Genomic DNA, 17,687 nt, shown 5'->3' with positions numbered 1-17,687 from the left:
CCATGTTAAAATTGTGGGACTACGTTCTCTATTTGGTTGCTTGCTTGTATTCAGCAAGCCCAACAATAATCACAAGTTCAAATCTAGGGGGAAAAAATGAATGGAGTCCACCTGCGGGATGAGGAACTCTAGCTCACTTTCCCCTCCCTAACCCAGAGAAACTCAGGCCAAATAAAAACTCCAACTATTGCCTAGCCCGAGGTCAGCTAACTCAGCATAGATTCAAATCTCGGAGCTTCAGATCCATTTGTTCTGGTATCATACCAAGGTGTGCAATTACCCACTAAGCCACCAGGGAGCTAGAGCAGCATAGAGTTAAGGAAAACTATCACGTCATAATATCTACCAACCATGGAAGGCAAGACAATATAAATCAATTTAAGTTTCCATGTACAATAAAACTGCAAAGGTTCAACAGCTCTGAATGAACAAATGAAAGCTAGAACATGTCTCAACAGCAGTTACAGTCAATCAGACACAGTTCATTGGTCTCTCAACAAGTTAACACATCACATTTCTAGAAAACTATTTTTCAGCCTCATAATTCACAGATACTACAATGAAACCAATAAAATGTTTACAGTACAACTTGTTCATTCAACCTTATTTTTTTGAATAGGATTGTTCCACAAAAAAATGTTTCTCCTTCATGAAGACTACTACTACCAGCCATCCCATTCCAGTCTATGTCCCAGGAGACTCTGTCCAGTGTGATCAGCCAACTGCAGGTACAAATGTATGGCCGAGACTTGGACAGAGGTCTGGGTTATCAGATCATCAATCAGAGTAGCCATGTATTAGTTGGCGCTGACTGCCCTGGTACCATATTAAATGGGAGGGCATCAGACTCATAATCAAAGAAAATAGTTTCTTTGCCAGAGTTTCCAAAAAGGAAAAGAATACCAGGACAGACCATCCAGCCATACAAAGAAAAATGACACTATTGATGATTACATCAAAAAGAGTAAAGTAGATAGCAGCTTCTGTGATTCATAGGCCCTCGGTTAGAAATATTTTTTGCTCATTGGAGGAATTCACTTTCGTTTGTCCTCCTTATACAGACCTCATTTAACTGTTTGTCAGGTGTTTCACATCTAGCCTATATATGATTGATAATTAGTAAATATCAGCTAGATGAGTATTTTTTTCTCTTCTAAGAGTTCATAAGGAATTGAATCATTCCTACAGTCGGACAGATACGATACAGGAAGTTTTCTCTTAAATATCTCCCTTCAGTGTGAAATTGATGAGCCTTTATTTTTTCTGAATTGTTGGTCCAACTGCCATTCAATTTTATAGGTGTGATTTGACCAGGGTGGGCAGGATGACATCACCTCAACTTCCTTCTTTCATCGAGCTGAGAACTGACCCAACTTAGCCAACTAAGGCAAGTAGGCTCTAGTGACAGGCATCTTACTCTCAAAAACATTTGACTGTTCCGTTATTAAATCATCCATTATTATTTAAAATTTCACCACAGGTACGTTAAGTTATCATTTGTGCTCGAGGTGCTCAGACAGAAGATCTGGTAGAATCCAGTCAGTTGCAGTGATGATGCTGAGGATCATGAAGAAGAATCCAGAAGCCTAAAAAGAAGTTCCAGCAGATAGGAGTTCAGAGAGTCGGGGCACTGAGTGTGGATGGCAGATAACTTGGAGGAGGTGGTGGGGCACTAAAAAAAACCATCAGGAACCTTGGGAGAATACGGCAGGAAGCACAATCAAGACACTGGGGAATGGAGAAGGGATTCAACATGTTTTTATTTTGGCTTTCACAAGAAAAACTCAGACCCATAAAAATAGCAGACTATTATAAAGAGACTGCTACAGGAAGGGGAACATTTATTTACTACTGTGCGTAGGGGGAAAAATTGCTTTGAATGCTATGTGTAGCAATGTTGTAAATGCATTGAAAAAGATCATGTTTACGATTTTGCTACATGGCGACCAAAGCAATTAATCCGCTATGATATAAACATATTTTGTCCTTCTCTTGATCTATGAAGGATTTAAATGTATGAAAACTTTTTGAAAATAATTTTGGGTGAGTTCTCTCAGGCTGTTTACTATTTCTAAAGCATAGACTTTGGAAAAGAGAGGGGAGTGATTTGAGTTAATTTACTGGATTTCTGACAACTGTTCCATTAATGTAGCTGATTGTAAGATTGGATTCAAGATATAAACTGTTTCCATGTCCAAACAGTTATTTTATCAACATTACAGATCTGTACTTTATTTGTATTTTTATGTTTTTTAAAAATCATTTTAACATTTGCTTTTGATTGCTCTATTTAACAGTCCCAGTGTAATAAAGATATTGGAAAATTAATTGGTGGGGGGGGGGGGGTACTTAATGCATCTGAAAGATTGAGAAAACAATTTGGAAACATTCTTGGAAAATCTAATCAAACATAAGCACTCAAAGCAGATGTTGATTTAATTTGTGCAACTCTGTTAACCCTTTAAAGACTTCAGTAGCATTTCTGCAGCAAAACAAATAATCTTGAGCCTATGACTGCAATTAATATTGAGATTTGTATAGCATTGATATCTTTAGTACTATTGTGCATTTGTTCAATGACTTTTGCAGTAACATTTGATGGGTAGATGTTAAGTTGACCACAAGGAGAGAAAATATGGGACTCTGGATAGAGAAAGTGAGATAGAAAACATAGAAAATAGGAGCAGGAGTAAGTCATTCGGCCCTTCGAGCATGCTCCACCATTCAATATGATCATGGCTGATTCTCTATCTCAATACCATATTCCCGCTCTCTCCCCATACCCCTTGATGCCTTTTGTGTCTAGAAATCTATCTAGCTCCTTCTTAAATATATTCAGTGACTTGGCCTCCACAGCCTTCTGTGGTAGAGAATTCCACAGGTTCACCACCCTCTGAGTGAAGAAATTTCTCCTCATCTCAGTCCTAAATGTCCTACCCTGTATCCTGAGACTGTGACCCCTCATTCTAGACCCCCCAGCCAGGGGAAACATCCTCCCTGCATCCAGCTGTCTAGCCCTGTCAGAATTTTATACATTTCAATGAGATCCCCTCTCATTCTTCTAAACTCTAGTGAATACAGGCCTAGTCAACCCAATCTCTCCTCACACAACAGTCCTGCCTTCCCAGGAATCAGTCTGGTGAACCTTTCACTGCACTCCCTCTATGGTAAGTATATCGTTTCTTAGGTAAGGAGAGCCAAAACTGCACATAATACTCCAGGTGTGGTCTCACCAAGGCCCTGTATAAGTGCAGTAAGACATCCTTGCTCCTGTACTTAAATCCTCTTGCATTGAAGGCCAACAAACCATTTGCAGGATGATTGGCAAGTGTACCATTATGCGAACTCTTATGCCATGAAATGATAAACTGTGGAATGTCTGTTCTCCAACCCCACCCCTAATATTATTTCCGAAATGGTTGGTACCAGATCTCAGTCATGCTATTGGGGTGAGTGGCGGAAAGAGACAAAAATCAGATGAGTCGAATCTTCTCACCTGATGGTCTGGCCTCAATGACATATCGGCTGATTGGTGCCTTGCCGGAGTCTCCACTGGACCAATGAATAGTAATGGCTGATCCATACCTGTAGATCACTGGCTCACCTGGGGGGCCGGGAGCACCTTGAGGAGGGGGGAAAATATCTAATCAATAGAAAGAAGGAAAAAATAATTTGAATGTAATAGCGCTTTTCACAACTTTAGGTCATCCCAAAGCGCTTCACAGCCAACGAAGTATTTTCTTGAAGTGTAGTCACTGTTATAATGTAGGAGATGTGGCAGACAATTTGTACACATAAAAAGTCCCACAAAAAACAATGAGATAAATGACCAGCTTTTGAGTGATGTCGGTTGAAAGATAAACATTGGCCAGGACACCAGGAGAATTCCCTTGCTCTTCTTCGAATAATGCCATCATGGGATCTTTTACATGCACCAATATTCACCTTACTTTACATATTCATTGGAGAAAAGGCAGCATTTAGGGAAAAAGGACGACACCTTCATAAAATGGTCACTAACTTTGTCAATGGCTCCCTCTCCTCAGGTTCATCAGGCCCCTTCTGTTCAAGACGGCCATCATTTTTCTTCCCCCGTCCCCTCAAAGATCCCACCCTTGATCCTTCTGTCCTGTCTGAATACTGCCCTTTTTCAAAATTGCCCATCCTCCTTCAAGTTCAGTATGACATCCATCCTTCCCTCTACGAATCCCTTCGATCCAGTTTCCACTCTACCCGTTGCACTGAGTCCATTTGCATCAAAGTCACCAATACATCCTTTGTGACTATGAATACAGTGCACCTATCCCCCCTCATTCACCTTTACCTCTATGCAGTGTTTGACATAGTGGACCACTCCATCCTCCTCCACTGTCTCCCCTCTCTGGTCCACCTTTGTGGCACTTCCTTAGCCTGGTTCCACTTCAACCAGCACATTTCCACTAAAGCCTTCTCCTTCATCCCCATGTAGTCATCTCAGATGTGCTCCATTTTTGGCCCCCTTCTTTTCCTCAGCTAAACATTGCCTGTTGGTGACAGTATTCACATTTAGGCTGACAACACCTAGATGAACCGCTCTGCCACTATCCTTGATTCTTTGATCACTTATATGCTTAGTCAACATCAAGTCCTGGATGACCAACTTCCTTCAACTCAATATTGCCAAGTCCAAGGCCACCTTGTTTGATTCCAATCAAAAATTCAGCACCTTATCCCCTGACTCCATCCCTCTCCTCAGTTGCTCTCTCAGATTGAGCCTGATGATGTGCAATCTCAGTTTCCTGTTTGACCATGTATTGAGATTGAAATCCAACATCCTTGCTCCCAGCAAAACTGCCTATTTTCAACTCCACAACATGGCTTGACTGTACCATCTCACTCCTACTGCTGCTGAAACACTTATCCATGCCGTTGCCACCTCCAGACATGATTATTCCAATGCATACTTCAGAAATTTTAAATGGTCCAAAACTCTGCTGCCTGCTTCCTATTACGCAGGCTCCCACTGCCCTTTTCATAGCTATTATTAATCGACTCCCTATCCTCTGATGCACATATTTCAAAATTTTTGTCCTTATTCACAAATCCAGCTGATAAGATGGCGAGGTGCTAAGTGCCAGCTATTATTGCTGTAAATAGCACAAGGGGAACTCAGAAGCCAAGCACAGTGAATTGGTTTTGAGCTGTTAAAATGTGGAATTTTTCTAAACAAAAGCCACCAATTTATCTTTTTTTTTAATATGAAGTATTTTAAAAATATATGTATTATATTGAGATTGAGATGTCCCTGAACCCTGGACAGGCTTGCCTGAGAAACTACATTCTCATAGGGTAGAATTTGGTTAAGGTTGCTTTAAAACTTGACCATGGAATTTTAGGTGCATGATTATAACTGAGCTGGCAGTGCTTGAAGCTGCCACTAGGTGAAGATTATAAAGAATTGCAACTCAAAACAAATTGAAAAGGCAAAGAATTAAAACTTGGAAAAAAACCTTATTTAGTTACCTTCTCCTGGTCCAGTGGTGATGTTTGCCTCAATCTCTGGTCCATATGTGAACGTTTTTGCTTTGATTCGGTAAGTGTATGTCACACCGTCTGACAGGTCTTTAATTTTCATCCATCGAGGACTGTTTCCCTTCACATCCACAGTTACAATCTTACTAACTCCTGTACAGTGAGAGAATTACTGAAACTATCTCAGCCAGCCCACAATGCCAGGGACAACTATAACAGATTTTGGAGTAATTATAATAAAAGGTGAAAAGGTACACAAGGCAATCACTTCGAAATCAAAAATCAGTAAATCTGATCACAGTGGCATGCACCATAATGTATCATTCTTTTCTCTTATTGCCCATTTTCTCCCCTCCTCTTCTGAAGATGAACTCCTAGCTGGGGAATAGTTACATGGACATGGGTGCCCTGTGGAATCTTTGCTAAGTGGACATTATTCATGATTAACTGTGCGATGATGCAGAGATAGGAGTCATCAAGTTTTGTTCCTTAAAATACTCGTTTCCTTCTTTCAATTTTCTCTTTTCCTTTCTAATTATTGCTTTGATTATTTCGGTTCTTATTTTATTTATGTATTTTTTATTTTTCTTTGCTCTTTTTTCAAACTTTTTCTCTCCTGTGTCTTTTATTCCCATGATTTTGTTTCTCCCACTGTCTTTCCATAATTTACTGTTGGTGAACCCACTGTTCTAGGCCTCTATAATTATCTACAGCAAGACTGAATGAATGTAAAAGACAGCTTGTAAGAATTAGTAGACACTCATTGATCTTAGTTCTATGAGGAGGATTCCTTCCGCTCTACCTTTACTTTCTACATACTTCTGTACCAGCTTAATAACGTATTTCAGAATACAATTACAAACTTTACATGCTTACCATCGACTGGTGTGCAAGGCTCGTAAACTAGTCGATATCCTTCAATTATTCCATTTGGATATTTTGGTGCTCCCCACGACACATTCACAGAGGTCGTCGTCAGTTCACTGAATCGGATGTAGCTTGGAGTGCTTGGAGCTGTTCGTGGAAAAATAAAATTGTTAATCAGCCACACTGTTATCTGTATTTACAAGTCATACAATGAGGAAAAACCAGATGTTTGATAAATGTGACCTTTTAAAATTTGTACTGTTAATGGAGATATTTTTAAATATTTCTTAACATTTTCCATTCATGTTCATGATCTCCCATGGCATTGCACATGGGGAGTCAAGATTAAGTGCAGTATTCAGGTCAAGAGAAAGGGAGCAAGAAGCTTGTAAAAAGAGAGGAGGGAGAGGAGGCAAAAATGGAGAAAAACTGAAAATATATGTGTGCATTTGTAGCTCTGTGTACATATGTATGTATGTATTAAAACATCTTGCATCTGCATGCATTTTCTGTCGACAAAATCTTACTTCCTGTTGTCATGATTTTGTTACACATTTGTGTCAATTTTTCCCATTATGAAGTTCTCTGTCCACATTTATTATGGAAAATGCCCATGTAAAGTTGTCATGCCATAATTGCACTCACTAGCTAGTGCATCTCAGTTTTGCACCTCCCAGTTTTTCAGCCAGTACCGCAGAGAAACTCTTATGCTTCAACCACCTCTACATCTCTGCTTTCCAAATTGGTGTTAGGTTTTTCTTTTTAACTATAAATAATATTTTCAAATCACAATATTATATAAAAATAAGGATAGCATGCATGACTTTATAATGGGGGCTGAATTACATCTGCTCATCCTGGTCCAAATATCTCCTACCTTCTAATTCCACTTCACCTAAAGGCTACACTTGGTCTTAACTCTTCATGTGCATTGCCACAGGATATATATCTACATCTATCTTTCTAGCTTAATATGAAGGAGAATGGGAGGGGAGGGAAGGGAAGGGGAAAGGAGAGGAGAGGAGCGGATAAGGAGGGACGAGGAGGAGGGGAATGGAGGAAGGGGGAAAGGAGGTGGAGAATAAAAGGAAAGCTGGGAAGGGGTAGAGTTGGAAGTAGAGGAGGAAGGAAAGGGAAAGAGGGGGAGTGGAGGTGAAGCAGTGGAGGAATCATAGGGAAGGGGGAGGGAAGGAAGGTGATGAGAAGAGGGTGTGAGAGAAGGGAAGAAGTGATTAAAATGATCCCCTCTCTTACCTCTTCCCCTTTGAACTACCCACTCAACCGCCATAAACTCTCCTCCCCTCTTCTCCTCTATTCCTTTTCCGCCTCTCCTCCTGCTCCCTCTTCATCCTTCTGCTTCCTCTACTCTCACAGCAGAGACTTCAGCACAGAACCTAGGCTGACCGTCTAGTGGTGTACTGAGGGATTGCTGTACTGACGAATGTGCTGTCATTCAAATGGGACGTTAAACCAAGGCCCTGGCTGCTTAGTCATGTGAATGTAACAGATCCCATGGCACTATTCAAAGAAGAGCAGAGGAGTACTCCCAGTACCATTGTTATCATTTATATCTCAAACAGTACCACTAAAAATAGATTCTCCTCTCATTCATCTCATTGTTATTTCTGGGACCTTATGATGTGCAAATTGGCTGCAACAATGACTGTGAAGCAGTTTGGGACATCCTGAGATGTGAAAGTTGGGACATAAATGGAATTCTTTCTTTCAGATTCCTTCCGTTATTATTTTTGTAACTTTTTACCCCATTTCTCTGCTATTTTGATAAACTACTACCATCCAGTCAAGAGCGAGAAAAAAATTCTTCACCAGCAGGTTTGTGTATAGTGCCAGCTTCTTGCAGTTCCTGGAAAAGGCTGTATATTTCACACCACCAACAGACAAAGCATCTTTGTTTGAAAAATTGTCTTTCTGAGGCTTTCCCCAGCAAATCCCAAGTGAATTTTATTATGCACCAAATAATATCTAAGACACAGCTAGCTTTTTTCTTGAAAGGGTCAACAGTATGTAAATCATATAACACCATGCTCTATCTCCATGGCAAAATTTTAGTAATGCTATACAGATTTCTCCAATAAAATATGGGTAACTTGCACTCTAAGGAGTCTCTTATGACCAAAACATTTTATTTAAAAAAGATGTAAAGACAGTGTTGCTCTGATTTCAGAAATAATTCATGTTTCCAATTTCACCTTGTAGCCAATTATCCCATTTATCCATTATTTGACAGGAAATATGTGCTGAGTTAAAGCAGTCCAGGGTAAATTGCCCTCTGAATTTCTTTTATGTGGGGAAAGACTTGGGGATAAATTTTAACCCCACCAATGGGTGAGTTGGGGGTGAGCAGGAAGGTAAAAATTGTAAAAAAGTAAAGCCCTCCCCAACACGCCCACTTCCAGTTTTAATGGAGGTGGGTCGAAGGGCGGGCGACCAACCCGCTCTCAGGAGGTGGGTTGGTCAGTGAAAGCTTTGAAGGAGGCTGAGGGCCTCCATTTTGACAGGTTTTTTACTTTTAACTCCTGGGGGCCAGGATTTCTGGGCCTTCTGCTTCACGCCACGTAAGAGAAGGCTAGAAGGCCCTGCTTAGCAGGTAAGTGTCTTTATTGCACTGCTTGTGGGCCAGGAGGAGCAGGAGTGTTTCCTTCAGGCCCAACAAGCTCACCTGCCATGATCCCACTCACGCGATCTGACAACACCCTCCATGATCTCCGACCCCCCCCAACCCTCACGATCTCTTGACACCCCCACGACTGAGCCCCTGATGATGCCCTAATGATCGCTGACCCCAATAACTCCCCCGATTACTGACACCCCCGACATCCCCCAACCCCTCTCGAAGACCCCTGACCCCGACCTCCCCGAAGACTGACCCCCGACCCTGACGACTGACCCCTCAAATCTCAGACTTAACTACTGGCATCTGTTCCCTGGCTGTTCTCCCATCCGACTGACAGCCAGCCTGTCAATCTGGCTGGCCTGTCGGGCGGGAAACGTACAGAAAAAAAATGAAAGACGTCCTTGTGTCAAAACCGTAAGGACGTCCGGGAAACCCGTACTTACGGATTTCCCTCAGGAATTGCCCCCCAACCCCCCACCTCCCAACCACCCTCTTCCCGGCTCCTCATTAAAATTTACCCCTTGATATCTGCCTGCCATCTCTCTTGATAGCATAATAATGTTGAAGACCCTTTCAAAAAATATACACAGTAATTGCACATAGTTTGCGGAAATGAATGTCATATTCTTTGCAAATATATGTGTTTGAATCCTGCTTCGCACTGGGCTTTACACTGTGTGTACAGGGCACCAAAAGGCTTTAATGTTCATCATCAAAGGACTAAAAAGAACAAATACAATTCACAGTAAAGTCTGTGTAGTTGCCAAAGTTGAACCTATCAGTTTTTCCATACAAAGGCCCTTTTTATAAGGTACGCTGCTGTGTCTCTGATAAAGCCTGGTTTTTATGGGTTGCTTGTTCATAGGGAGCCCATAAAAATACATTTTACAACAGTGTTTTTTTATATGACTTTCAAAAGCAGCTTTATAAAAGAGAGAGAGGTCTACTGTAAAGTTGGATATTCTACTTATTAATTTAAGAACCAAGCTACCCTGACAGCTCAGAGAGTTTATTCTGTAGGTTGCTGAGCCATACACACCAGGAAGGCCCCAGGATTGATCCCTGGTCTGTGTTTAGTTAACAGATACCAAGGTGGTTTCTGTTTTAGATTCCAACGAGGAAACTGGCATCTCACAGGTTATGAAAAACTGTGGGCCAGATATTGTCCTGAGTGGCGAACCAATGGCGCCCGACGTTTGTTGGACTTGCCATTAAACTGGCCTGGGCCTTTAAAACAAGGTGATAATAAGTAGAAAGTACCAATGAAAGATCTGACAATAAGTGCTATCGATATTGCTGTTGTCAGGTGCCATTGTGTCTGCTTTTATATTGGTCGTTAGCCACCGGCTCCTGCAGTTACTCTCTCACACAGCCAGTGGCAACATCAAGTTAAACTCAATGGCTCAGATTTTTGCCATGAGCGGCGAACGAACAGCACTAGCCGGTGGTTAGATTGGCACTCGCCCATAGACTTTCTGAGAGGGATACGATTGCCTATGTACAGGACAGGGGGGTGAACACCTGCCTCATCAGCCTAGACCAGGAGAAGGCCTTCGATAGAATATCCCACATGTACATGATGGACGTGCTCTCCAAAATGGGGTTTGGGGAGAGAATCCGCGATTGGATCCGGCTGCTCTATACGGACATCCATGGCACAGTCCTAATCAACGGGTGGGAGTCAGAGAGCTTTCCAATCAGATCTGGAGTCAGGCAGGGCTGTCCTCTCTCCGCGGTCTTGTTCATATGTTGTATCGAGCCGTTGGCCGCGTCCAGCAGGAAGGATGCAGGTATCAGGAGGGGGCTGACGATCCCAGGCAGAGGAGGCTCTCAGGTTAAGGCTTCCCTGTACATGGGTGATATCACCGTCTTTTGCTCCAATCAGCAATCGGTACACAGACTGATAGACATCTGCGACCATTTCGAGCTGGCCTCGGGGGTCAGAGTTAAATGAAGTAAGAGCGAGGCCATGTTCTTTGGCAGGTGGGAAACCTGATCCTTTGTCCCCTTCATCGTCAGGTCCGACTGCCTGGTGCTGGGAATCTGGTTCAGGGGACCCCAGGCCTGAACCAAGAACTGGGAGAAGCGGGTCGCCAAGGCCAAACAGAAGCTTGGTATGTGGGTGGGGCGATCCCTCTCCATAACTGGCAAGAATCTGGTGATAAGGTGTGAGGTACTCACGGTGTTGCTCTACGTGGCCAGGGTCTGGCCCATTCTCCGCCGATCCGCCGTCACAGTCACCCGAGCTATCTTCCACTTTATCTGGAGGTCCAAGGTCGAACGCGTCCACAGGGTCGCCATGTACAAGCCCCAGACAAAGGGGGGGGGGGGGAAGAGCGTCCCCAACACCGTTCTGATCCTGATGGCCACCTTTGTGTGTAGCTGCCTCAGCAAGTGTCACTACGTGCTGAGTTTCTATCTGTCCACCACACTGAGAAAACTGGGTCTGGCCACGCTGGCCAAGCAGACACAGGACGTCCCATCCAGCTGGACCGTTCCCCACCACCTGTCCCAGGTGGAGAAGTTCCTGAGGAGGAACCCCTTCGACCACAAGGCCGTCAGACAGCGGTCGACACAAAACGTTCCCAGAGTACTGCAGGGAAAGTAGAGGGTGGATCCGATTGGGCAGTTCCCCGACTAGACAGTTGACACCATTTGGAAGAACGACTCGTCTCCAGAACTAACCAACAGGCACCAGGATGTAGCCTGGATGGTGGTGAGAAGGGCCCTCCCTGTGCGGTCCTTCCAGCACGCACAGAATCTCAGCCCCACCACGAGCTACCCTCGAGCCTGCGGCAGGGATGAGACCATCGTTCACTTCCTGATGGACTGCCCCTTCGCGCAGAAGGTGTGGAGCGAGGTGTATCTGTCCCAGTTCATCCTCAACAGTTTGATAACTCAGGATGCTGTGCTCTGCAGGCTGTTCCCTGGGACACACACTGAGACAGATATAACCTGTGGCTGAAAGACCATCAACTTGGTGAAGGAGGCCCTTTGGTTCGCCCGAAACCTGTTGATCTTCCACCTGAAGGAGCTGTCCACAACCGAGTGTTGCCGACTGGCACACTCGAAGGTCCAGGAGCTCATGCTGCGGGACACACTTAGGAAAGGTACGGCCTATGCAAAGGCTGTATGGGGAAAGACCACTGTGTAAGGCCACCATACTTTGTATTGTACAGAATCAGGGTCCTGTTGACGTATTAGGACCCCAATTTGCATGGGCAATTTGCATGCATTAGAAGATATGTACTGTGTTTTGAATTGTAATCATGGGATCATAGTGTGTACGATCTGCATTGTGTTGGTTTGAACTGCATTGCTTGGAATTGTGTCCTCTTACATTGAGCTGTGTATTGCAGTTTGAATATTATTGCAATGTTTAAACCAGATTGATTTTATGAAATAAAGTATATTGTGAAAAAAAAAATCCTTGTAAGGGCCGGAGCCAAGGATGCCAAGGGGGCAGGGACTCGGACCCTGGCAGGTCCGAACTCCACAACCTCAGTCGGACCTCAGCATAACGTGGAAACCAGTTCACCCAGTGAGATGAGGTGTATCAGCCTCCAGAAAGACGCATGTGGGTCCGACTGTGTGCAAGGGGTTGGCGCAGCAATTAGTACCCCATTCCCATCTACACCTGGGGCTCTGCCATTTAGGTGGAGGCCTTGAAATAGGTGGCCCAGACGCTTGCTGGAAACAGGATGGAGCCTCATTAGCCCACGCAAATTGTGGTCCTAATACGTCAATCGGACCTTGATTCAATTTTCAACTACATAAAAGGAACCTTGCAGACTACTCAAAAAAAAATATTTTAAAAAGGTGTTTGAATAATTTTTGTGGGGTCAGGAGGAGCACTAAAACTCCTCCTGGTCCAAAAAAAATCATTCCTATGCCCCCGATGCTCAACCCTCCAACACCCCTTCAACAACTGGGAAAAATTGATCAGGGGGAGCACGAGCGATGTGTGGGGGTGGGAGGGGGAGATCTTGGAGTTCATGTAGGCTCATCACTGTATAAACAGGGTGGTTCCAGGGACCAGGAGGCACCAATTTCCACTGCTGAGCCTGAATACGACTTCAGTCCTTGACAATTAAAGAGGGATTTGAGAGGTTTACCCGTTCCAACAGAAAGATCTTTTGCTTGACCTGCAGCTATTACAAAAGCCTTGTTGTCCTAAAGGCCTATTTGCAAAGAAGAAAGTACTATTCCTACATCAGGACTTCATTACCGAGTACTGACCTCACCGTCCCTTGTCCGGGTGATACGATAATGACAGCTGCATGTAACATCATGCAGCTGCCGTTGCTTTTGCAGCAACCCGGATTATTCCAAATTGGTTTCAAAATTGTGCTCTAGCAGCAAGTTTGATGATGCATAGCCTTTGATAAAATACATGCCATTCCTGAACTCTGTGCACTTTCTGGATTCTTAGTACTGCCTGAAAGTCGTCATATGAACATCGCTGCTTTCTACATTCTGCTGCAGAAAGACCAGCATCTTTTCGAGACTGTGATCCTGGCAGAGGCCAGTTTACAGAAAGCAAATAAAAGTCAGAAAAGTGCAAAAGAGTTAACAGGTCTCAAACATCCCGCTGTGATATAACAGACATACTTTGGAATGTCTCAGCAGGGAAGGACTCCTGAGGAGCAAAAGGTTTGATCCTTGTTAGTTTTTATTCTCATTCCATTTTTCATATATCTTCAACCAATAAAAATATTGTATTTGGGAAGAGGGTAGAATCATCAATTAAAGTGCCTGAGCTGTTGGAACTTGGAAGCAAATGAAAAGTTCTCTCCAAATTCAGAGTATTTAATTTGTGTGTTGGATAAATCAGATTTTCTTTATCTCTTAGGAATTATATAATACCAAATCCAAACTATAGAAAGAAAAGAAAGGACTTGCATTTATATAGCGCCTTTCAGGACCTTAACATCCCAAAGCGCTTCACAGCCAATGAAGTACTTTTGCAGTGTAGTCACTGTTGTAATGCAGGAAACATGATCTTATTGAATGGCGGAGCAGTCTCGAGGGGCCATATGGCCTACTCCTGCTCCTACTTTTTATTTTCTTACGAAACGCGGCAGCCAATTTGCACACAGCAAGGTCCCACAAACAACAACGAGATAAAGACCAAATAATCTGTTTATAGTGATGTTGGTTGAGAGATAAATATTGGCCATGACACTGGGAGAACTGTGCTGCTTTTCGAACATTACCATGGGATCTTTGACGTCCACCTGAGAAGGTAGATGCGACCTCAGTTTAATATCTCATCCAAAAGATGGCACCTTCAACAGTGCAGCGCTCCCTCAGTACTGCACTAAAGTAACTTTATAAAAAAAGACATGTATTTACTTATCAGTCATTTGAGGTGTTTACTGTATCTGGGGAAAAGTCGGAGGCAACCAAATCTGTTTGTACAATAACCGCAACTTCCTGAAGTCATTCTTATCACTGAAATGATTAGCAAACAGCCAATTCTGGGCAGCATTACTCCCCTGCTAGATGAGGTGGTGATTTCACTACTCATCACTAACATATTCTTAACTTTTATATTGGTGCTGCTTCAGTTCACTGCTGGTGCTGCTTCAGTTCACTGCTGGTGCTGCTTCAGTTCACTGCTGGTGCTGCTTCAGTTCACTATTGGTGCTGCTTCAGTTCACTGCTGGTGCTGCTTCAGTTCACTGCTGGTGCTGCTTCAGTTCACTGCTGGTGCTGCTTCAGTTCACTGCTGGTGCTGCTTCAGTTCACTGTTGGTGCTGCTTCAGTTCACTATTGGTGCTGTTTTAGTTCACTAGTGGCATGGTTTTAGTTCAGACCCCAAGAAACCAGCATCCATGAGCCAGCTCCAGAATTTTGCACTGCTGAATCCAGCTCCATTATCCTGGTGGCAGACCAGTTTTTCATGAGTCTGCCTCTAAGATAAGGGAGTCAGACTGTGCAATATAAACCCAGAAGCCAGCTGAATGCTGGTCTCCTGCAATCCAAACTAATACAGTACCATGATTACACCTACTTTTATATGGTGCTATTTTAGTTCAGATTCCAACAGCTCTGACACTATTTTGTCTCACTTTTACAAGAAGTTTGCACTTTTAAATTGCTGAACTCTCTATAATTGAAAACCTTCAGCTGTTTGCAGATTCCCATTACTGCTATTTTTGTGACAGTCGAAACTGACTGTTTATAGTACGGAATGATTCCTGTCTTGCAAAGCAGAAGTTTTTGAAGACTATATGGAGAGGCGAAGTCGTCATTTATAGTCATAACTTTATATATTTTTTTAAAATGTTCTTCCCTTCCTGGAAGTGCTAACTTGAGTACAGTTCTACAGATTCTGGCAGCCATCCAATGCCTCACACATGTCCGTGCTTCATGTGCCATCCTGGGTAGGGAGCGTTGGCAAGCTATTCATCTGGGAGAGTAAGGCAGGGGGAGGGGGTGGCGGTTATCACAACCAAGCCTGATCAAATACTCACAAGGCATCCATACATGTGCACTAGGCACATTAAGGATCATTGGATAGCAATCAGGACAGGAACCCCAGTTGATATTTCCTTTCCCTCAATTAGTTAAGATCAGTTAACAATTCAGGGTAGGGATTGAATCTCGGGCTTCCTGGACTGTAACACTCAGCTCTCCTCAAGGAGGGCAGTCACAGTTTTTACATATTTCTGAAGAAATGAGTAAAGCACTGAGTGATCCCCAGGAAATACCTACATATTGCTTCAATGAAGAAAGGTCAAAGGAAAACAAATCTAAACAGGATGTCTACAATTTCTGATACTATTTGCATCGGTGAATTGAGCACAAGCTGCAACTCATTTCAGTGAGAATAAGTAATAAGGATATGGTTAATGGGAATAATGTTTTAAAGGGACATTTGCTCAGGCACCAATCAGTATTAAAATACTCAAATCATCTTATTTAAACGTGGCGTTTAAATAGGATAATTGTATTTCCAGCTTTTTGCTCTAATTAACTGGATTCAATTGTTTAACAGTAACTATATTCATTTTGTGTAGAGGTGTCTTTGAACTTATTTAAAGGTTGGTCCAGTGTAATTTACTATTTGTGCTTTAATGAGATTTGTATAACCCGACTTTCTATAAATTAAGAGACTAAGCAAAATTTGAAGAGGCATTTCACACAGATCAAAAAAAAAGTCATGGGGAACATTCAGTCTTGATTCACCATGGTAATGCCAGAAACAGAGAACCATAGCTGTGAGGAGAGACTTGTTGGAGCATGGAATGGTTTGCCACATGGATTGGTTGAGGCAGAAACCATTGCAACTCTTAAAAGGATAATTGGATAAATATTTAAGCCAAGAAAGATACATGGGTATGGGAAGAGAGCAGGGCAGTGGGATTAATTTTGGATTGCTCTCACAAAGGGCTGGCACAAACACGATAGGCTGAATGGCCTTCGTTTGTGCTGTAAACGTCTATGGCTAGCGAAAAATGAGTAAAAGAACAAAGAAAATAAAAAAGTAAAGTAACTGATGGCTATAAAATTTGAAAGAAATAATTATAAACCTTACAGACTTCCTTAAAATGACAGCATGACACTACAGCCAAAGCTTGAACAGTCTGAGTCCTCCATCTTTTTCTCACCACCCACTGGGCAGTGATCATCAGCTAACCCTTGTATAAACCTTTCAAACTATATGAATTTGAACAAAATACTGTATATATTTTTCTCTTCATGACATTACTATCCAATGGCTGTATTTTCTTAGACTTATTTTGAGGCTCTCACCTGCTTGTTGTGTCCGACTCCTGATAGGTGTACTCCTAGGACCATCACCAGCAGCATTAAATGCACTCACACTGATCAGGTAGGTCGTGTACCCAGTTAGGTTCTTCAATTTCACATTGGTTTCAGGTAGGAAAAGTGTCTTCAATTTTTCTGTCTCATTCTGACGCTGGAACTCCCAGTAGTAAATCTGAAAGGAAAACAGCATCATTGGAGTCTTTGAAATCCCGCAGAGTAAGGCCCTGTCTCTGATGACTTTATCCTCAACTATTCATGTGAAAAACACACACCTGTACTTAATTTAAAAACATTATATTCATATTTGTAAAAAAAATGAAACTTACTAAAGACAGTTAGCCTTCCAACCTGAGCTATCATTTTCTTGCCATTTCCAATATTAGGCATGTACCGTTAAATCCAGATACAGTGGTCACCATTTGTAATGATCATTCACTTACAGTGGCCAAAAAAATCTTTTGTCTTTAACCACAATCCAGTCGATACTACATTATTGTGACTGTAGTGATCAATGAAGTTCAGTTGTATTGATCAGTAATGGCAGTTCCCCACTGTCGTCTGAGTTGCAACACTATTGATATCTGTGATCTAGCATATGAATGGGTAACGATATTAACAATAGGCTAATTGGATGTAACTAACCTCCCGATTCCCCAAAGCCTTTCCACCAGCTACAAGGCACAAGTCAGGAGTGTGATGGAATACTCTCCACTTGTCTGGATGAATGCAGCTCCAACAACACTCAAGAAGCTCAACACCATCCAGGATAAAGCTTGATTGGCACCCTATCCACTACCCTAAACTTTCACTCCCTCCACCATCGGCGCACCGTGGCTACAGTGTGTACCATACACAGGATGCACTGCAGCAACTCACCAAGGCTTCTTCGACAGCACCT

At 42.8% G+C, this 17,687-nt stretch overlaps 2 protein-coding genes across 3 annotated transcripts in view; both read right to left on the bottom strand.

Moving 5' to 3' along the window:
* sdk2b (sidekick cell adhesion molecule 2b) overlaps window positions 1-17,687 on the bottom strand; it is a 712,889-nt gene that overhangs the window by 105,047 nt on the left and 590,155 nt on the right. For both annotated transcript variants that reach the window (XM_068004137.1, XM_068004136.1), the window contains 4 exons: window positions 16,775-16,961; window positions 6,388-6,525; window positions 5,503-5,664; window positions 3,497-3,622 (listed from right to left, as the gene is read on the bottom strand). In XM_068004137.1, the coding sequence (XP_067860238.1) occupies window positions 3,497-3,622; window positions 5,503-5,664; window positions 6,388-6,525; window positions 16,775-16,961 (613 nt within the window). The remainder of the gene's footprint in view (window positions 1-3,496; window positions 3,623-5,502; window positions 5,665-6,387; window positions 6,526-16,774; window positions 16,962-17,687) is intronic.
* Window positions 1-17,687, bottom strand: part of rpl38 (ribosomal protein L38) — a 535,859-nt gene that overhangs the window by 177,770 nt on the left and 340,402 nt on the right. The gene's annotated exons all lie outside the window — the stretch shown is intronic.

This window comes from Heptranchias perlo, chromosome 23 (genome assembly GCF_035084215.1).
Source record: "Heptranchias perlo isolate sHepPer1 chromosome 23, sHepPer1.hap1, whole genome shotgun sequence".
Classification (NCBI taxonomy): domain Eukaryota; kingdom Metazoa; phylum Chordata; class Chondrichthyes; order Hexanchiformes; family Hexanchidae; genus Heptranchias; species Heptranchias perlo.
Note: the sequence above shows the minus strand (reverse complement) of the source record. Positions and strands in the feature narration are given on the sequence as shown.